Below are 22,327 nucleotides of genomic sequence, written 5' to 3'. Positions count from 1 at the left end.
ATGGGGGGACGTGGAATCTTAGAATCTCAAATTGGAAATTCAAGTGTTTTCTTGGCCATGCTTGCGTAATGTGTGGGTCCTTCATGCCATATCCAAGACACTGGGTTCTGTTGACTGTGGTGCTTTTCAGCTCAGCTTGCATGGTATCTCTGTGGGATGGCGTTTCCTTTATCTCCCAAGTCCGATACATAAACTGACTTTGGGAATATAACCCAGTGTGAATTACCTGTATGTAGTTTAGTATCTTTACCCCAGTGTAATGTGCTGGAAGATGGGATTGTATACACACTGGCTGCTCATACATGCTCTTTGTCTTGCCTTTGATATAATTCCCCATGGGTTTGGATAATTCCACAGAATTGCAGAGTGATAGGCTATCCTCAATTAAATTTACTTTTGTGTTTTGAGGGCCCTTTCAGAACTCAGGGTAGGAGGGGTTGCCAGCCGAAACGTTCAAACGAATGAGTTCATATGGCATCAACACTGAAACCATAACAGTTTTGTCAAAAATCTCTGTAATGACAAAGTGAAGAGACATCAGCTGTTCAAGCAAACCATTTTATTTCTCTTTCCCCACCAAAGGTCTTTTCCCATTTATTAGGAAGAGAAAGCATCGTATTTTATTTCCTCTGACAAGTTCAAAGCAAGCCAACTCAGTCTTTCAGTAGGACCCTGGTGAGGCAGGAAGGAATTAGGAGTCTGGGAGAGCCTGGCACCCCACTCACTGAAAGATGGGGCCAAGGCACATGGGCTAAGACAATGGAAGCTGAAGCCAGATGACCTGAGTTCGAATCCTGCATCATCCACTTAATAGCTTGGTGATGTTGGGTGACTTACTTCCCCTGCCACCTGCTGTGTAGGCTGAATCTGATAGTAGTGCCTATTTCTCATGGCTCTTGGGAGGAGAATGTGTGTGTGTGTGTGTGTGTGTGTGTGTGTGTGTGTGTGTTTGCATGTGTGTAGTCCACGTATACATATGCCTGCATTATTTTTCTATCACTGCTGTGACATACTAACACAAACGTAGAGACTTAAAGCAACAGAGCTCCGTTCTCTCACAGTTCTAGAGGCCAGGAATCCAAAATGAGTTTTATGGAGCGAAGATCGAGGTGTCTCGTAGGCCATGCTCCCTCTGGGGGTTCTAGGGGAGAATCTGTTCTTTGCCTCTTCTGGATCCTGGTGGCTGCTGGCCTTCCTTGCCTTGTGGCTGCATCACCGCAGTCTCTGCCTCGGGGTCACACTGCCTTCTCCTCTGTGCATGCAGATCCCTCTCTGCCTCCCTCTGCACGGTACGTTTCACTGTATTTAGGAGCCGCCCAAATAATCCAGGATAATTGCCCCATCTCCAGATCCTTAATGCAGTCACATCTGCAAAGTCCTTTTTTTCCCATACAAGGTGACACATTCACAGGTTCCAGGGAATAGGATGCGGATATCTTGTGTGGGGCCATTATTCAGCTGACCGCATTGTCTCACTCCGACGCGCACAAGCATGTGGCTCTGGGTGCTGCCAGAGCCCCAAAGCTCAGTTCCTTCATAGGAGGCTGGATAAAGTTACAATGTTTGCAATGAATTGCCAGGTCTAGCTAGTCAGGTAGCAGAAAAGCTCCTGAGAATGGGCCGAATGGGGGAGGGGGAGCGTGAGTGACCTTCACTGGAATTTGTTGTAAAATTATACCAAAAAATTCCCATTTTCAAACAAAATATCCTAGACGTTACATATATCAGAAAACCACCTGCTCTTGGGCGCCTGGGTGGCTCAGTCAGTTAAGTGCCTACTCTTGATTTCGGCTCAGGTCATGATCTTAGGATCATGAGATCGAGCCCCGTGTCAGGCTCTCTGCTCAGAGTAGAGTCTGCTTGAGATTCTCTCTCTTCCTTTGCCCCTTGCCCTGCACACACACACACACACACACACACTCTCTCTCTCTCAAATAAATAAATAAAATCTTAAAAAAAGAAAAAACCCAGAACCTCTTATTCTCATATATGAAACACTTTTGGACTTCTTTACTGGATGGAGCTCTTTCTCATCTAAGGTTTTAGGAATAGTTGTGATAATATTTTAGGACTCTCCTCTGGTATGTAGTCTGATTATACTAGAGAGAGAGACAAATGTTTGAAGAAATAAATGGCAAACTCACAAAGTACTGTTTAATGCTAAATTTTTTTTTTTTTTTTTTAAAGATTTTATTTATTTATTTGGCAGAGAGATAGACAGAAGAGCACAAGCAGAGGGAGTGGTAGAGGGAGAGGGAGAAGCAGGCTCTGCACTGAGCAGGGAACCCGATGCGGGACTCGATCCCAGGACCCTGAGATCATGACCTGAGCCGAAGGCAGACGCTTAACCATCTGAGCCACCCAGGCGCCCAATGCTAAATTATTTGATTTAATAAGTTCCAGCAGACATTCATAAAATTATGAGAATGTTAAATATTAACGGGGAAATGGATATATCAATAATGTTCATTAAGTTCTCATTTAACATTGTGATCATATTATAATGTTTTTTGAACAGAAGTATATCATCGTTTCACAGTTTATTTAAAATAAGAAAGAAATGTAACTGCCCAGATGTACACCAGAAAACAAATTTTAATGTTCATTTCGCTCAGCTGCAAACAAAAATTTATGGAAATAATGCTGAATAAAGCTCATAAAAAGAGTTTTCAATATATCCTGAGATTTGGCAGATAGATCGGTATGTTCTGAAACTGGGAGTAAAGTCATTCGTGGTAGTGGTAGGATGCATCTCAGGAAACAAGCATTTATAATGTGAATAATAAATAAATTCTGAGTGGTTGGTTCAGTGAATAGAAAATAATTTCCAAAGAAGCATCTATAATCTGGGCTTTCTATGTACTCCCGTGAATACGGTACACACATTCTAACTCAGAACTGCAGAGAAAAGTAATCAGGTATGAAGTGTTGTTTGTTTTCATGAAGCCAGTTTCAGAAAAAAATAGAAAATATTGATGGGAAAAACTAAAAGCAAACACTCATCTATTTAAATCTATATTGCCTGTTAAGCTGACAGTTTATGTAGAACGTCTTCATTAGGATTCAGCCAGAATATGCAATAATGAGACCAAAACTGATGAGCACGACATAGGTGACCTTACAGTTCTAGCAAGAGAAACCAAACACACAAAAAGTCACAAGTGGTAGGTAAGGTGTATAGAAATTATCGTGTCTCTGCATCTTCATTTACATTCATGCTATGGTTGCTGGAGTCTTTTTCTACATCTGTTTCATGTTGTCTGAAAATAAAGACCTTGGTCCTTCATATTGCTTGTGTGATACATTCCCTTTGAACCCTTTGACTATATTTCCAAATGAAATCTCATTATAGGGCTGGGGCGCTCATTCCTGTACTCAGGCCATGATTGACTCTCTTCATTTTCCCAATGGTTCTAGAATATGCTTGCCAGTCGTCAAGTGTTCTGTGTAGGAATGCTTTGGTCCAAGCCATGCTACAAAGTTATCTTTCCAAAGACATTTCCAGGACAGCCTTCTTTATAGCAAGTTGTTTGTCCCTAGAGTTCTTTTTTTTTTTATTTTGATTTTTTAAAGATTTTATGTATTTATTTGACAGAGAGAGAGCGAGAGCGGGAACACGAGCAGGGGGAGTGGGAGAGGGAGAAGCAGGCTTCCCGCTGAGTAGGGAGCCCAATGTGGGGCTCGATCCCAGGACCCCGAGATCATGACCTGAGCCGAAGGCAGACGCTTAATGACTAAGCCACCCAGGCGCCCCTAGAGTTCTGTATCTTACAAATAATCCCATGCCAGTATGCTGCTCATTCTTTTTTTTTTTTTTTCTTTAATTTATATTTTGCAAAGCCTCATGTCATTGTCAAGTAAGTCTTCAAATAGTGGTATGAAGCTCAGGATGGTCTGATAGTTGTCCTAACTTTCTATAATCAACTCATTCCCTTTGGGGCACCTTTTTGCATGTACAGAATAAATGTTACATCAGATATAACATCTAATTTCCATTTGATTATGATGTATTATTTAATTTCTAGTGAGCATTACAATTTCTGTTAAACATTACAGATATTGTGGTGTTTGAATGGCATCATCTCTATGATGTATGTTTTTGAAAAACATACGGAGAGAAAATATGTTCAGAAGCAACAGTTTTCCCACCAAACACACTGGGAACTTAAAAAAGGCAATTCCTTGAAAAGTCAGCCCACTCTAATGGCAACATGCTTGACTGACTTTGAACTGAGTTTCTTATGTACTAATACTTCAGGAAATTTAAGTATAAAAATAGTCCTTCCTCTAGTAATTGGACTTTTTTCCACCGTGGTTAGGCCAGCAAATTGTACAGGATGCCATTTTTTAAATCAGTCCTCCTTGGATCCACCAAAATAATTTTTTTGAAACCCAAAGCAGCTTTTGGTACTAGGCTTACCTTCCAGTACCACTTTTCGTTAACAGCATCATTTTTAAAGTTAACAATTGTTTGCTGCCTCGGTGTCTATCATAATTTAAAATATTATACCATATATTACAGCATCCTTTGATATTAGGCTCATTCCTAAGGTACTTTTTTCACCAAATTGTCTCAGTGGGCCTCATCCGTGTTCAGGAATAGGGTTATTAGAGCTTGTCCTCCATTACTTTGTTTTCCTCCCTCCTCAGGGCCATTCCAAGCATTTAACTTGGGTGTCAGAGTTTGACTGGTACATTAAAACCAAATATGTTAAATATGCTTCCTGGAACTGCAGGATTTTAGAGGTGCTCAGGGGTTTTCTACATTACATATGTTTTAAGTCTGTTATTTAAAGATCGTTTATACTAATATACATAATATACACAATGTTTAGGCATTGGAAACCCTCAGTGAATTAACTTTTATTATAACATTACCTGGATTAATTGGTTTATTGTAGAATATAGAATAAATTGACTGCTTTTACTTCAGAATATACTCCACATTAACTGAGCTTCAAAGGTGGCCTTATTTATTACTACTTAATTCGTATAAATCACTATTATTTCAAAAGTAGACAACCAAAACAAAATACAGAAATAATTAGATACTGAGTGTTGTGACTCAGGGGTCATTTGTTCTTACATTTTACTAATCATTTACTGCTGTAATTTTACATTTTATAAAGCATGAATTTGGTAAAGGCCACTTTTACTTTCTTTTATATGAGATTGTGCATAAGAATTAAAGAAACGAGCTTGGTCATAGCAGCTCTTACTAGACACATCACCAGAGGCAAGGGAAACAAAAACAAAAATGAACTATTGGAACTTCATCAAGATAAAAAGCTTTTGCATGGTGAAGAAAGCAATCAACAAAACTAAAAGGCAGCCTACAGAATGGGAGAAGATATTTGCAAATGCCATATCTGATAAAGGGTTAGTATCCAAAATCTATAAAGAACTTACCATACTCAACACCCAAAAAACAACCCAGGTAAGAAATGGGCAGAAGACATGAGTAGACAGTTTTCCAAAGAAGACATCCAGATGGCTAATAGACACGTGAAAAGATGCTCAACATGACTCATCATCAGGGAAATACAAATCAAAACCACCATGAGATACCACCTCACACCTGTCAGAGTGGCTAAAATTAACAACACAAGAAACAACAGGTGTTGGTGAGGATGCGGAGAAAGGGGAACCCTCTTGAATTGTTGGTGGGAATGCAAGCTGGTGCAGGCACTCTGGAAAACAGTATGGAGGTTCCTCAAAAAACTAAAAATAGAGCTACCCTACATCCCAGCAACTGAACTACTAGGTATTTACCCAAACAGTACAAATATACAGATTCAAAGATGCACATGCACTTCAGTGTTTATAGCGGCATTATCCACAATAGTCAAACTATGGAGATTGCACAAATGTTCACTGATGAATGGATGAAGATGTGATACACACAACACACACACACACAAACACACAAAAACACACGACTATTACTCCATCAAAAGGAATGAAATCTTGCTATTTGCAATGCTGTGGATAGAACTAGAATGTATTATGCTAAGCCAAATATGCCAATCAGAGAAAGACAAATGCTGTATGATTTCTGTGGGTCAGAAGACAGTGGTTTAGAGCACAGGTTTCAATCCAAGTCACCAAGTTCAAATTTTGATGTCTCACTTACTCTTCTTGTCGCTTTATGGTAAGTTATTTAGCTGATGTCCTCATCCAGAATATTATGTTAATTTTATCTCCCACGTAAAATTATAGAGAGACTTAACTTAGAAAATGTATACAAAGCACCCAGCTCTGTAGTCAGCACAATGTAAGAGTTTTGTAAATTGTTATCAGTATTTTGCCTAAGATTTGGCAGCTGATTTCCAGCAAAGCAATGGCCCTCATTTGTGTACTACCAGTTGTCAATCTCAAACTTTTACTTTTATGTCACACTATCTTGTACTGGGTTGAATGGTGTCCTTCCAAAATTCATATCCCCCCAGATTCTCAGAAGGTGACCTTATCTGGAGGTAGAGTGTTTGCATATGCAATGAGCCACATGAGGTTTTCTTAGACTAGGGTGGACCTTAATCAAAGACCAGTGTCCTTATAAGAAGAGGACATTTGGGCAAATAGAGGCAGAGGCTGGAGTGATGTTTCCAGAAGCCCTGAAACACCAGGGCTGCTAACCTCCAGCAGAGTTTGGGAGAGGGGCAGGGAACAGATTCTCTCCTGGGGACTCCAGAAGAACCAACCCTGCTGGCACTTTGATTTCAGACTTCTAGCCTTGGGAACTACGAGGGAAGAAGTTTCTATTGTTTAAAGCCACCCAGTCTATGGTACTTTGTTATGACAGCCCTAGGAATCTAATATACTGTCTACTCAAAAAACAACCCTCAATTTAAAAAGATCCAACCAGGGCGCCTGGGTGGCTCAGTTGGTTAAGCGCCCGACTGTTTATTTCAGCTCAGGTCATGATCTCAGGGTCATGGGATTGAGCCCTGCGTCGGGCTCTGTGCTCAGCCCTGAGTCTACTTGTCCCTCTCCCTCTGCTCCTCCCCCTGCTCACGCTCTCTCTCTCCAAAATAAATAAATAAAATCTTAAAAAGATCCACTGAGAAACAGAAGGCCCAGTAAGCATTTAACAAGTTGGGAACTCCACTGTGCAGCTATCAAAAGTAAGTCTGATTTGGTATTCTGATGTGGAAGAAGATCTTGGGCTTTCATACAAGGGTTTTAAAAAAGGGTAGTAACGCATTTTTATGGGATTTCCAAAGTAAGCTGTATCTGTAATCTTGGATGATGCCAATGTCCTGAGAATCAAAAACCAGTCATTGGATAATAGGACTAATGCCCCCTTACAGTTCTCTGATTTGGAGGTCACCAGTAAGAGTGAAATGGACTTACATATTTGCCGTGGACAGAAATCCTTCCCAAGTGACTAAACTATCCACCCCTTTGTGTCTTTCCATGCATACCATTCCATCTCAAATTCCCGGTGTTTTGAACCTGTCACGTGTGGCCACTAAAGGTAATTTGCGAACATGTCTCTGCTTAAGGGTAACTGGATTAGCACCTTATTGAAGTAACATAAAAATCAAGTTATTTCAAGTTCCAACTCATTTGTGTTTTGCTTCTGTTTTGAACAAGGATATGGTCTCACATTGCCTGACAGTGTGTTTATAGTTGCCACCACGATTTCACATTCTCTGGCATTTCACAGATATACATGACATAAGAATATGAATGCAATGTATAAAAAAAAAAAAGCCCTCAGGTGGTTGTTAATTTTTGGCACTGTGTAATTAAACTAGTTTTTTTAATGTTATCTTTTGCCAGTATCTAATTAGTAAAGCCATCTGCTGAAAGAGTAGTGGCCCATCTGCCTAGAATGTTGTTCTCTTCATTTTTATGAAAAGTATCTGCCTTTGCTGGTCCCTGTCTAATTAACTTCTCTCGCTGTGGAATGTGATAATACACAGCTTTGTTTATATACTTCTGAGAACTGTGGATTTATATGTATGTAACACGTACATAGAAAGAGCCAATCTTTTTTCTTTCCCACATTTGATTTACTCCCGAGATCGGAGCTCCATTTATCATAACTTGAGCATATGTGTGTGTGTGATGGTGAGGTATGTATGGTGTCGTGCTTCCTTCCATCCAGGGCTTCTGCGGGTATAAAATGATACACTGTAAATCTACTCTATTTCCTTTTCCGTCTGTCTCTAACACTGTGGCTTCCTGAAAGTTGATGATGTTGTAAGTTCCAGGGTATCTCTGGATCTGAAATGAACATGGCTCTTGGAACAATGGAAATGACCACGGTGAAGTTCTCAGAGTGAGCAAGTTCTCAGAGTTAGCAAGATGTTGTCCAGACTGATGGAAGACACTTGTATGTTATCATAAACTAATGTCTGACATCTGCGAATATCACCTATATGTCTATTTCTCTTCCATCAAAATTATCTAGCACTGCGTCTTGCACTTGGTAGGTGGGTACTTCCTAACCGTGTAGGACATGAAAGAGAGAATGAATGCAAATGCGTAAAGCAAAGCTTCTGTAGGTAGTTGAAGAGCACAGATGTTATTGGTATATATTTACATACAAAACAAAAATAAGGTTCTATGAATGGGAATCTTCTTGTCTTTTAAGATGTAGATGCTTCACACTCTTCGCCTACTGTGTATAGCCTTTGGATATCCAAGTAACCACAGTATTAATTCTACGTGTGTGCTGCCAAGAAATATAATGAAGATTAAATGCAGAACGGAATAGAGAATTAAGATTTTTTTTTTTCCCTCTGCAGGGCTATTGTGCAATAGGAAAAGACAAGAGATGATAAAAATTAGATTTAAAAAAAAACACAGAGACTCAGGAAATAAGATCACGAATGTTGTACTGAGATCTGAGATGTAGCATGTCAATGGCTTCCCATTTGTTTTGACTGTCATAAAGATAGGTGTGTGTAGATACAAAAGTGTCTTAAAAGGAAGTCAACTGGAAAGATGGCTTCATGAATCAGTAGTGGGATTTGTTCCAAAATTATGATGCATGAAAGAATAACAAGAATCTCCTGTGAGAATATAGTGAGAAGACTTGATTAAAAGAAATTTAATTTATTAGAACAGTTCTTGTGGAATAAAGAAAGTTATGACCAGGTTAAAACATAATATAATTTCAAACAGGATGAGTAACTTTGAGAAATAAACTCTGGAGGATTCTACTGATACTCATATTTCTCTCTAATAGAAGTGTTTTTTTTTTTTTCCCCATAGTTGTGAAGTGGTCAAATGGATTAAGTTCGGTTCATTGAGAGAATAGAAGGATACTATGGGATCAACATCCTGTTTTAGGCCAATCTGCAGATGACATGTTTTCTCACTGCATTCTTTGATAAATTCTGTGACATCCAGTGATATTTGTCCAGCCCTACGATAGGTAGTTCAGTCCATTCCTAATATAAATCTTGTCTATCCTGTCCTCTATTCAGGTAGGAAGTGAATCAACAGAAAAGCTGAACAGTCATGGTCTTTAATTAATTCTGGATTTGAATATTATTGGAAAGCCAGTTATAGTATAATAAAAATGCCTCAGAAGTAACTTTGCTTCTTTTAATAACTGTCTTCAGAAAAATCTGTAAGATCCGTCCTATTTTCTATTGGTCTAATAAACTTGTGAGTGCAAGTGCTTTTTCTTGCCAAACTGGATAAAGTAATGAAATATTCTTGAAAACTCTCCTTCTTTTTCTATTACTTTCCCCATCCAATCCTTGGCCTTCAATTATCTTGAAAACACACGGGCTACTTTGGCATTACACAGACTGGGGAAGCTATTTCTTTGTGATTGCGGCAGAAGGATTTGAACAATTCTGATGGCATTTGATAAATTTTCTTGCAACCCTGGGACTAACCATGCTCCTCATAGGTCTTACGTTTACTGAAAAGAGAATTACTATTTAACTTTCAACAAAATCACTGGACTAACAAGAGCCCCTACAAATGCCTCTTTACCTAAAGCTTTTTGCTTTGTAGTTGTCCTAGTAATTATATAACCAACCCTCCTGATGATAGGAGGTCAAAGTTGCGATAGGGTCGACTTTGTAAAAGAATGTATCATAGTATATCAATTCTGTTTTGAGTTTAAGTAAGGGCAAAAATACAGATATCTTTGTTTAAATACAAACAACATAGTTTTATAAAGAGATCTAAGAAAGGAAAGGTCCATTTGGAACAATAGTAATGCACTTATTTTACGTGAGTCCCGTGGGGACACACGGATCTGCCATTACACATGAAGCCCTTATGTCTTCTCGGGAGGTGTCATCCCTTGTCACGAATGTATTTGTCATCCTAGCACAGAATTCAAGTCATTTGTTTGCATCACATGTTGACTCGCTGTGATTTTATTGCTGCCATTAAACATTATGAACAGGAAGACATCACAGAAAGAATTAACAAATTCTCTTATCAAATGTTGACACTGACAAAAATCGCTAAGTTGACACAAGGGAAAGCAGTTAGGATATTGTTTCTGTTTGAAAGTCACTGAAGTGGTTCTCTTTAGAATACTTTTCTTATGGACTCATATTTGCCAAGGAAGATAAGTTATACAAGAGGCAGGGTTTTGTGTTTTAATCTCTATTATGTAACCTTCTTTGGAGGACAGTAGATACGAGATTATATGGTACACCATCACTTTGTTACTCTCCTAGGTTTAGGAGAATTAAAAAATATCTTCTTCCTAGAAGTGAGAGTGAAGCCATTATTCTCCTTCATAATGTTTGACTGTAGCTTATTTTTGGCTTAGTTTAGTTTACTATTTAACATTAGTTCAAATTAGCAAAGAATTGTCCCTTGCTTAAATTATTTTTTCTGATAATGGGGCACCTGGCTGGCTCAGTTGGTTAAGTGTCTGACTCTTTTTTTTTTTTTTTTTTTAAGATCTATTTATTTATTTGATAGAGAGAGAGAGAGCGCATGGGCACAAGCAGGGGGAGTGGCAGAGGGAGAAGCAGACCCCCCGCTGAGCAGGAAGCCTGACTCAGGGCTCGATCCCAGGACCCTGGGATCATGACCCGAGCCGAAGGCAGACGCTTAACCAACTGAGCCACCCAGGCACCCCAAGTGTCTGACTCTTGATTTCAACTCAGGTCATGATCTCAGGGTTGTGAGATTGAGCCCCGCATCGGGCTCCACGCTGAACTTGGAAACTGCTTAAGATTCTCTCTCTACCCCTCCCACGCCCACCCCCCAACCCTGCTCATGCTCTCTCTCAAAAAAATAAAATTTTAAAAAACTTTTTTTTTCTGATAATGATTTAACTGATCCTTCAAAAATCCTAAATTCTTTGGAAATCCAGCTCTAATAGGAAGATAAAACACAAATCCACATTCCATACAATAATACAAAAGATAAACAGCTCAAATTCTTAAGTTTGTTCAAAAAAGTGATTCACAGCCTCAGCGTATAGATCGTTAATATTTGCAGGCATCATTTCTTCCTGTGAAGTCAGCGCTGTGTGTTATCTCAGGTAATCACGGACAGCAGCAGATGTGAAAGAATGCACGTCAACTTGACGCCATACGTTAGATTTGGAAAGTCTGGGAAAACATACTCGCAGGTTGTGGCTCTAACTATTTAGTCAGAGCTCCTAACGGTATGAAAATTACTGGTATTGGGTGAAGTAGTAGATGTGCTCTTTGCATGAGCTATTTCTTTTATTGACTATTCATCATTTACATATGGATCTTGGGAGTAAGGAGGTTGCAAAATCATCCTTGCTCCATTATCTTTGAATATTGATAAATGACATACTATGAACAGAAAATACAAATGTCTAAATGAGTATTTATATCATTTTGTTCCAAGGCTTGTCTTTTCAGTGTGCTGTGGATCTATCCTGTGATGTCACTGCAGGGGTGGTTTCAGGAATTGGTACTAGATACCAACTCCTTGCATGTGCCTTTCTTACAGTCACCGAAATATCACACTACTTCTGCTGAACTGTAGATACTTAGGGGACAGGTCCTTTAAATGCTTTGATTTCAAAGCTAAATAGAAGCCTCTGTGAGTGAATTTCATGAATTTAGTGTAAATTCTATATTAGTATGAAGGTTCCGTGGTGTGCCCACATTTCCTAATCTGATTACCAGTGCTTTATTGTTCTTCCCCTTTTCTTCAGTCAAAACCGTAACAGTCGCTGTCATTTTGGTGTTTCCTACAGGCTGTGGAGTGGGAGTGTGATGAAGCCACCAAGAAGGCCTGTTACAGTAAGGGCAAGTCCGAGGTAAGGGGCATGCGGAAATGCACGGTCACCACTGTTTGGAAGGACTATAGGTGAAGCATTTTGATATGAAGGTTATTCCTGATGATGGTGCCTTGTAACTTGAAAAAACAGGATTCAGAATATACGTTGGACGCCTTGGTGGCTTGGTCATTTAAGCGTCTGCCTTTGACTTAGGTCATGATCCCAGGGTCCTGGGATCGAGTCCTGCATCAGACTCCCTGCTCAGTGGGGAGCCTGCTTCTCCCTCTCCCACTCCCCCCTGCTCGCGGTCTCTCTCTTTCACGTTCTCTGTCTCACGCTCTCTCAAATAAATAAAACCTTTAAACAAACAAACAAAACAGAAACAAAATATATGTACAGTAGATTCTCAAGGTTTTAACATTAAATCAAGATTAACCACAGTTTCCAAAAAAGGATTCAGAATAGGAGAGCAGATCTGATTTGCACCATTAATCATTAGGCTAAAATATGGAATCAGTTGGCTGTGATATCATTTGGAAATATATGGGCCTGAATTTTAAAAATAACATTTTAATTTCCCCAATTATATCTTAGAGCTAATTCCATAAAGTGACTCTATGATAAATAAAATTATTATATCAAAAATGATGAGATTTCTTTATAATTCATTTTAACATATCTATAAAATAAACTCTCTTTCCCTCTCTCTCTCTCTCTCTCTCCTCCACCCACCTCCTCTCTTTCCATATGAAAATCAGCATCCCCAAGTTCCTAAGGAAAGTGCAGTTTCTAATTAAGGTTGGAAATGCATTTCTTGAGCAGCTTTGCCCAGGGTCGAACTGCCTCCACACGGTCACTGGCTCAGGAAGAGCAGAATTCCTCCATCCGGGGAAATCCGGTTCTGAGAAAGTTATATAGGACCATCTTGAGGAAATTCTTTTGCAGCTGGTGCAGACGCTCATTCTATCTCGTTCTGAGGGTGATGGCGTTACTTTATTGGAGCACAGGTCTTTCCACTGTGAATCCCACTTTGGGTCACAGAAGAAAGCAGATACACAAAGAGCAGCAAGTAGGGCTCCCTGTGCAAATGTGAGCCCAGAGCCAAGAGCTTGGGGGAAAAATCTAGCAAATGCAGTGAGCAAACACTGGTAAAAGATCCTCACACCGGCTGTGTGGGTAAAAGATGTTAGGCACTCTATTTTACCCAATTTCATTGCCCGTTTCCCTGTTAACTAAACAGTTTTGAGAGTCAGACGTGGAGGCCGGTCTCAGCAAACTCAGTCACTGGGTTTTCCAAAACTGAATAAAGAACCCGGAAGGAGGAGAGGGGAAGGAAGAAAATGCCATCTTAGCCAGGGAAACACTTGGAGACGAAGAAAGAAAAAAAAAGCAGAAATTGATGAAGGCAATTTACTGAGAGATCTTTAACCTTAGAAAATGCTTCTGACATAAATCATTGGAGACACAAGAAGATGTAAAGATAGCACCAGGTTACGAAAAATATGAAAATGCCCCCACAAAATAAAGGAGAAGTAACTAATGAATTCTTCTTACTGAGTTTGGATAAATTATGTGCAAAACCCTGAGAAGGGGGTGTCTCTGTGGTTTGCTTTCTCCTCCCTGGAATGTTTGCATGTCATGATGTACCAGAGGTATTTCTCCCTATTCACCAGAGCACAGGGAACTCTTCAAACAAAACCACCTTATTGCAGTGTGGAGAGGCAGAATCGTCTGGGGGCAGTAAGGGGGAGGCACCATTTTTATTTCTACCAGCAGAAAACATGGACCTTCCTTTCCAAGCTTCTAATGCCCTCCTTGTCCTCCCCTTTGCCTGATGACCCCGGTACCTTCCAGGGTCTGCGTCCTTCTCCCTCTTGGCTTTTCCTCTCCTTTTTCTTTTTGTCTTTATCTTTTCTTTTTTTTCTGGTACTTTGGCTCATCCCTCTCCTCTTCCTTCTGGGTCTGTGCATGTGCCAATAAGCATGATTTGGTTTTGGGCAGCCCAGCAACAAATTTTCTGGACCTGTGGGGTGGCCATGGCTTCCTACCCGTTCAAGGGGCCCCATCTCAAGCATTCCCCCTGCTTCCACCTTGCCCACGCTCCCCCCTGCACCCCCCCAGTTATCGCCCGGGACTTGTGTCTTTCTCTGCAGGGGTTCCTGCCCCTACTGCACCCCCACATTGCACCAGTTACCAGTAGCCATCTGTATTTTCCCTGTCATGCTGCATTTTCATTACGCAACCCATGCCCCTGGACTGGGAGCTGGGCCTGACGGTTTCCCGTTGAGCCCAGGACACAGCCGAAGTTGGGAGTGTCACTCCACTCTCCTGATGAGTGACCAAACATGTGAGACCCACACCTGGGTGGTGATCTTTGTTAATTCAGGGTTTCTCGGGCTCCCCACTCTTGACGTTGGGGATCCGATCACTCTTAGTTGTGGGGTGTCTGTCCTGTTCATTGTGGATGTTTAGCAGTGTCCCCAGGTCCCCACTAGAGGCAAGCAATCCCTCTCACCCAGTCGTGACAGCCAAAAAGAACCAAAAATGTCTGTAGATGTTGCCAGATACTAACGTGCTCAAGAATCTGGACTGTATTTCTCCAAATGATGAAAGCATTGGCAGTTCTTACATGGTCCATTTCACATGGTTCTCATGTTTCCTCTAGATCACATTCATGCGTTTCACAGACTATTTCAAAAATAGCTATTTCCTTCCCTCTCTGGACATCAGTCTCCTCTGTTCCTTATGTATTTTAGGAAAACATCTGATTATTTCGGTAGCCAATGCTTCTCCTGCTGATAGTTTCTGAGTCAGTAATTTTATAAGGATTAGAGCGGTAGCCTTTTACTAGCAGATGATTACTGCTTGGAGTGAATAATTGCTTCTGAATCAGAACTGACCCATGTTTTGCCTTAAGCTGTGACCATTTGTTGTTTGGCGCTTAGAAATTAGGCAAGTGAAAATCAGAAACAAATCGGAAAGAGCATCTTTCATTCCTTTAGGTAACATACCCTCGATTGACAGATGGGAGCAGTCCTCACTACCCTCTGCTGAGTTTTCTGAGACACAGAAGGAAAATGAGCAGAACAAACACGGTCAAATAAAATCAGACCTTCACGTTCCACGTGTTTCTGGTTTTGATGGGTTAAAAACAATGGCAAATCTCCGTCATTACAAATTGATTCAAACTCCATTTGTAGATGGGATTTTTTCAGAAGAATATACTAATGCAGCTAAAGATGAATTTCAAGCACCAGTACTGTAAGGAGAGATGGCGCGTTCTTTGAGGTGGCATTAAGTATATTGATGGACCCATCTACGCTCTTGAACAACCTGTGCTCAGTTGAAATGGATTTCAGTTTTGTGGCAGCACTGTGTGCGGTAGAAGTTCATGTGCCCAAAATGATGTGATGGGTTTCCAGAGGCTTCAGCCTACGCCGCACTGCCAGGTGGTCCGTGGGTGGGGAGCCCGGTGGGACGTCCGGCTCTGCATCTTTCTCTACTAGTTCCTTTTCCTTACTTAGCATCTCTGTTACATTCTCAAAATGGCACCTGACCCAGCAGCCTGAGCCCAGCCCCTGGGACACAGAAGAAGAAACAAGGCCACTTCCTATGAAGAGGAGCAGTGAGGCCAAATACCACCTGCCCGAGGGCCAGTCTCTGAATTCACAGTTCAGACAACCCAAATTTCTCCAATCTGACAGTTCAAGGGCCCAAATCGGAAAACATTTTCACAGAGTCAGCTTAATTAGAGCAGTCCCCTTGCTTCTGGAAGTTTCCATCACCTGCAGTCAACCGCGGTCCAGAGGCAGATGATCCTCCTCTGATGTCACGCCAGAAGGTCGGTAGGCCCACGCTGTGTCACAGTGCCTACATCAGTCACTCACATCACCGCATCATGTAGGCATCTCATCATCTCAGACCATCACTCACAGAAGGGTGAGCACAGAAAGTAAGACATTTTGAGGGAGAGAGAGAGCACGTTCACAAAACTTTTACTACAGCATATTACTAGAATTGTTCTATTTTATTATTTGTTGTTGTCCTCTCTCACTGTGCCTCACTTACAAATGAAACTTTCTCAGAGATATGGTATGTACAGGAAAAACCGTGGTATCTGTAGGGCTTGGTACTATCCATCATTTCAGGCATCCCCTGGGGGTCTTGGAAGGTATCCTCATAGATAAAGGGGGACGGCTATAACATCCGTTTAGGGAGTGGAATTCAGGTTTTTTTCTTAGTGGCCAGGAGTTTAGAAATGAGAATTCAGCGATTGTTTATTTTTTGTTTGTGCAGTAGTCTTAGGACAACTTTCACAGAATTACAAAGTTTCCCTTCTCCCTGAAATCAAAAGAATAATGCAAAATGTGACATTTCAAAAATGAGAAGAATGCCAGCCGTTTTGACTGAACTCATGGTTTTCTCTCCCCGAAGAGCAGTGGTCCGTGCTGTCCCACAGAAAGCAGGATAAGCAGAGCCAGGAATGCTGGGCGCGGTGAGGGGGCTGAGCCAGCGGGGTGGCGCGCCCTGGGCCCCCTCGCCGCTCTGATGGGAACATTCCTCAGCCGGCTGCACAGCAGGGGAGAAGAAAGAGGACACATTTGCTCTTTTTCCCTGGTGGCGCTGGGACCGACACAGGCACCATTTCAAACGTGTAGTCCATTAAACTGACAGTTCAGGGAATCAGGTCAAGAAAATGGCATAGATCTTTGATTTGGGCCCATTTAGAAGAGAAGGGAGGTGCGGAGACTTGCCAGTTCTCTGTGAGGTTGGAGTTCAATTGTATTTATAAAATTTTCAGCTCATTTTGGGGAAAGAGGGTGACTTTGCCTACAAAGGACTCAAACGTTTCCTGCGTTGAAGGGGGAAGAAACGTCTGTTTTTATGTATTCTGAAACTTTTATAATAAAATCTGTCGTATTTAGTTCTTTTTGAAATCCGATTACAGAAGGATGCTTCAAGAGTTATTTAAATGTCTTTTAAACAAATATTATTTTAAACATAAATGGCTGATTCTCCTGCACGCGAACAAGAGTCCCTTGTCTGTCTGGGGTCATTGTGTCTGAGCCACAGCCCTGCCCGCTGTGCCCTTTAGGAAACACACCGGCTCGCAAGGGGGTGAGGGGGCTGCTTTGTGCGCCTCTTGGAGCTTTTGCTTCTCATACCTTTCTTGCTCGTGATCTCATTTTGGTACTTTTGACACCAAGTGCCTAGAATTATTTTGCTCTTTGGTGGGAGAGTTTTGATTGGAATCCAGGGCTCCATGTATTGTTCTGCCTGCCTTTCTCCTGGGGCCCTGCTTGCCGTGTTGTCCAGCTGTGCAAGGAGAGTGCAAACTCCAGATGTTGGGGGGAAGCCACCATGACTCCATGACTCCATCCTGCCTGGTGGCATGGCGGAGGGGGGCCTGGACATGTTCACCGGGAGTGCCAGGATTTGGAATTCTTGAGTTAATGCATACAGCACCCTGCAGACCTGAATTTATTCTATATGATTACTGCAAAAATTAAGGCTTCTTTAAATGGGACACGAACAACCTGTGTAGATTCTGTGCAGGCAGTTTTATTTTTATTTTGTTTTGTTTCTCATTTTTTTTTTAAATCGAGGTGTCCCCAAGAAGTTTTCCATGGAGTTCAGTTGAAAATAGTCACATTATGTAAATATATGCATGATAAGTACACTCTAATTTATCAATACACTATGTATTATATAGCATACAATAGATATGTTAATATATATTCATATGCATATGTGTGTATTTTTATCTACATATTTCTAGATATGTACATCTGTATATTTAGATATAAATATGACTATAACAGCATGTCTATATATTTATTTAAATTTATGTAACCTGGGGGCGCCCGGGGGGCCCAGTCGGTTGAGCATCTGACTCTTGATTTTGGCTCAGGTCATGATCTCGGGATCGTGGGATCAAGTCCTGTGTCTGGCTCCCAAGCTCAGTGTGGAGTTTGCTTGAGATTCTCTCTCTCCCTCTGCCTCTGTTCCTACCCCTGCTCACGCTCGTGGACTCTCTCTCTCTCAAAATAAACAAACTCTTAAAAAAAAAAAAAAACTTCTGTAATCTGTATGCACATACATACATATGTAATACATGTGTCTCTTACACACATATATGTCTCCTATGTGTATACGCCATATATATATATACATTTACATCTGATTGGGTGATGCAGTTTCTCAAGATTCCCCTGGTAATCGTGACTTTCGGTAAGTATGCATTCAACAGGAGAGGCACGTGCCGTTACTGTCAATTGCTCTGCGGCTCACAGAGGTGATGCGTCACTCAGGGAGACACGCTGTGTTCAGTGGGAGCGCTGTGATGAGCATGGACGCTGCCTGGCTCCCAGCCCTCCTCCCCCACCCCTAACAAAGATGGGTTGGCATTGCTGAACCACCTACCCGGTATACGGATCGTCTTTCTGCTCAGTTACAGTGTTTCTTCAAGCAGAACATACCTGTTTGGGGGAAAAAACGATGAAACACTGTAAGGGAAAAATCAGTGAATTCATTGAGAGAAAGGTCCTGAAAACATGTGTTTTCTGTCCTGGGGTCAGGGCCGTGTGTCCTTGAGACCAAGGAGGCCTTGGCCTGCCTCTGTCTCGAAGCTCTTTTAGTGAGTCAGCAACTCTGCCTCCCAGCTGTCAATTCAAATAAGAATTGCTTCGAAGTCAAGGACAGGTTGACCTGCCTGTGGGATCGCAGGCACCCACGGGTCGTTTTAAGGTTCAAGTGGTATTACCAAAAGGTAGATAGATGACTGTCATTATCAACAAGAGAAGCCGTGTGGTGGCAGGCTGTTGGCAGCCTTGGAAATGAGCACTATGACTTCTTAGAAAACCAGAATTCATTAAATTCCCTTAAACCACTTTCAAGATACAGAAATGGGATAAAAGAAAATATTCTTAGATGAGAAAAGGAAACTCAAAGATATTTAGGTAAGTTGATTTATAAGACAAACCTATACCAGAATCTCCGGAAGGGACATCTGCATCGTGCCTGTACTTTAAATAAAACAAGCGATCCCAAGCAGTCCTTCTGGCACGTTTAGATAACCGGTGAAACAGCCACGTTTGTAGCCGTGATCGATAACGCGATCCACCAGGAGATTTTCCGTAGGAGAATTCGGGTCTTAGGCCTACCACCAGCAGGAGACTGATGATTACAGAGCCTGGCCCTCGGGGTCATTTCCTTTCATTCTTAATTTTGACTCTCTGATTTCTACATTTATCTGCTGCTCAAAAGCTAAGTACCTCTACTTTCTTCTATCTAATACGGTCTACATTCTGTTTTGTCTGAACTTACCCCAATTTCTCTTAAAAAAACATTATTTTAGATGCATTTATTTGTTTACGATTCACATCCAGCCTGCTTCTAAAATCAGTTGAAGCAGTCTGTGAGTTAAACATGAGGCGGCTTTTAAGGGAGTGAGAATGAGAAAGCTCTGGGATGCACTGAGCCAGACTTTTGGCAAAGGAGTTCAGCTCTTGACAGTTAAGAAGAAACACAGAAGTATGCCCACCTCCAAAGGTTCCTCTTACAGGACACAAGGAGGGAGCATGCCTTGTCCTAGTCCCATTGGTGATAATGCAAACCTTCTCCTCTTCTCCTCTCCTCCTCCCCTCCTCCCCCAGTGCAACCCAGCGTGCATACTGGACTCATCTAGAACATGACTCTGGTCAGGTCCCATATGTCACAAGCAACTCTAGGGTCCACAGGGTTGGGTCTGTCCTCTGTCCTTGAGAAAAAGACTGTATGGGCCCCCTTATCTGATTGTCCTGATCCCTGAACTCTTCCTCTATCCTGCCCTGCAATCTCACTGAGCTGGGGAAGCTGATGGGTGGTCCATGGGCATGTGACCCTTCTCAGACAGTAGAGCCCCCGAGTGTGTTCTCATGTGGTCCTGGTTACTGGAACAGGCTTGTTACAATTCTCTGTTCCAATTGAAATATCATTGTGCCCTCTCTTGTTTACTTTTTTCTAAGATTAAAAAAAAAAAAATCCAGCTGGATTTGTCCTGCCTCTCTGGTACACTTCTGCCTTCTGGTGCTCACCCTCCCTAACCATCCTTCCAGTTCTTCATCAAGTTTGTGATGGGCCCTCACAAAAGTTAATGACCTCTGCTCTTATTTTCAATTTGTCTTTCTTTTGGGAGATGAAGATAAACATTTTTGTTATCTCGATTGTTTCCCTTCCCATAATTGATGAGATGTACTGGCTTTCTCTCCCCCAGGTCTGTAGACATCATCTTTCAGTCGGGATCTTGGAATAACTTACCCTTGACTGTGTTCATGGATATAGGCTTGCTTCCAGCACATTTCTACTTTGTGTCAGTCTCTTGCTTTAAAACGACAACAAAAGAGTTCCTCTATGTCTTAGACTCCTTCTTGAAAGAGTTCTAAAAGCACAACAGAAAACAAGCAAAATCCCCACTTCTCCCACTGTTTGTCATTTCCCATCTCCTATTGATTATAGTGTCATTTCTGCGTCTGTTTTATATGTTAAGGCATCAGGCCCTCTCAGCTCCCTGTGTGCTCCAAGTTGTCTCTTTGGAGTATCCCTCAGACATGTTTAGTCCTCAGGCTTTCATCCTTGCCTTTATGCTGTCTTTGCAGACCCCCGTGCCCCCATGCTCCCTGACATGGCCCGGCCACCTCGCCCCTCCTCTGTGTCCTCCCTGTGCTCCCTGAGCCTGGGAGGAGATAACCATGTGGCTCTTTGAAGTCTTGTTTTGTTCTTTCTCTTTCAGAACTCTCTGCCCTTTCCATCGTCATAAAAACAAAGCAGAACACAACAAAACAAGCCTCCTCCCCATCTGGCGTACCTTTCTCAGCTACCCAGTACACTGTTGACATTCATTTCTCCATTCTCCTGATATCGAACTTAGAGCTTTCATTCCTTTTGTTGTTTTTTTTCTCGAAGTGTGTTCAGATTAGCAGTCACTTATAATTTGTTACTATTCTTGCTAGTTATGGTATTGGGAGAATTATCTGCCCTTGACATTTGACTTCATATTTAGAAAGCAGATCCCCAGACTTAGCTCTTTTCATCATCCTCATGGCCAGGCCAACAAGCAGACTGAGTTATGGCAAATCAGCATGGCATGGAGATTGGGGCTCCATTTGATTGAAGAGAGCATTGCCAAATGCAGAGCTTCTTATGCAGGGCAGCATGCTATTTGGACCGTCATGCATCATGAGATGTCGGCTCTGTCCACTCGGTTGGCTCCTCACCACATCCTGTTGGTTCACTGCGTTCTGGCTGTGCACGTCCACACCCCCCACCCGGTCTGGGCACTAAAGGACATGGGACCCAGTTAAGGAAGTGGTTCCCTTGTCTGTCTCTGGAACTGTAATCTCCCTATCTCAAGTTTAGCTTCTACACTGAGTGGTCCTTCAACATTGGGTCAGGTCAGACTTCATGCAATGAAAACAAATAGCAAGTCCCTTCACATTTGGAGTAAAATTCAAATTCACTAGGCACAGCGGCCCCTGTCTGACTGTGCAGCGGATGTGTGACCTCTTCCATACACCACGAAGCCCCTCACTCTCCCCACGGCACCTCGGCACAGTCCACTGCCCCCACCTAGGAGGTCTTTTTCCTTTTCAGGTCATTAAATCCTGTAAGTGTCAGATGGCGCTTCCTCCAGGAAGCTTCACTAAATTCTATCCTTCTTGTATTTTTTTAAAAGATTTTACTTATTTATTTGACAAGAGAGAGAGCAGCAGAGGGAGAGGGAGAAGGAGACTCCCACTGAGCAGGGAGCCTGATGCGGGACTTGATCCCAGGACCCCGGGATCAGCAACTGAACCGAAGGCAGACGCTTAACTGACTGAGCCACCCAGGCGCCCCTCTATCCTTCCTTTAAAACTTACATTAGATGTCACCTCCTGGGAAGCCTTTCTCCAACTTTTCCCTTCCCCTTCCCTCTCGAGGTAGTAATATTCTGTTCTCTGGACAACTCCATAGTAGTTGTCATGGCCCTGTATTTTCATTTTCTGCTGAATGCCTAGATTGTGACCTCTAGCACAATGTCTACCAAAGAATATCTAGTCAGTAAATGCTTGCTGAATGAATGAAGAGCTTTCTGGCTCAGAAGTCCATGCACTA

The 22,327-nt window shown here is 41.9% G+C and overlaps 1 protein-coding gene across 8 annotated transcripts in view; it reads left to right on the top strand.

Moving 5' to 3' along the window:
* The window catches only part of SEMA5A (semaphorin 5A), a 479,512-nt gene that overhangs the window by 286,095 nt on the left and 171,090 nt on the right, over positions 1–22,327 (top strand). For all 8 annotated transcript variants that reach the window (XR_013445480.1, XR_013445478.1, XR_013445479.1 and 5 more), the window contains one exon: positions 12,173–12,235. Coding sequence is in view for 4 of the 8 variants with exons in the window: in XM_036104506.2 (XP_035960399.2) it covers positions 12,173–12,235 (63 nt within the window). In the remaining 4 variants the exon portion in view is untranslated. The remainder of the gene's footprint in view (positions 1–12,172; positions 12,236–22,327) is intronic.

The sequence above is a fragment of the Halichoerus grypus genome, chromosome 2, assembly GCF_964656455.1.
Source record: "Halichoerus grypus chromosome 2, mHalGry1.hap1.1, whole genome shotgun sequence".
Classification (NCBI taxonomy): domain Eukaryota; kingdom Metazoa; phylum Chordata; class Mammalia; order Carnivora; family Phocidae; genus Halichoerus; species Halichoerus grypus.
This window is presented reverse-complemented; position numbering and strand designations above follow the sequence as displayed.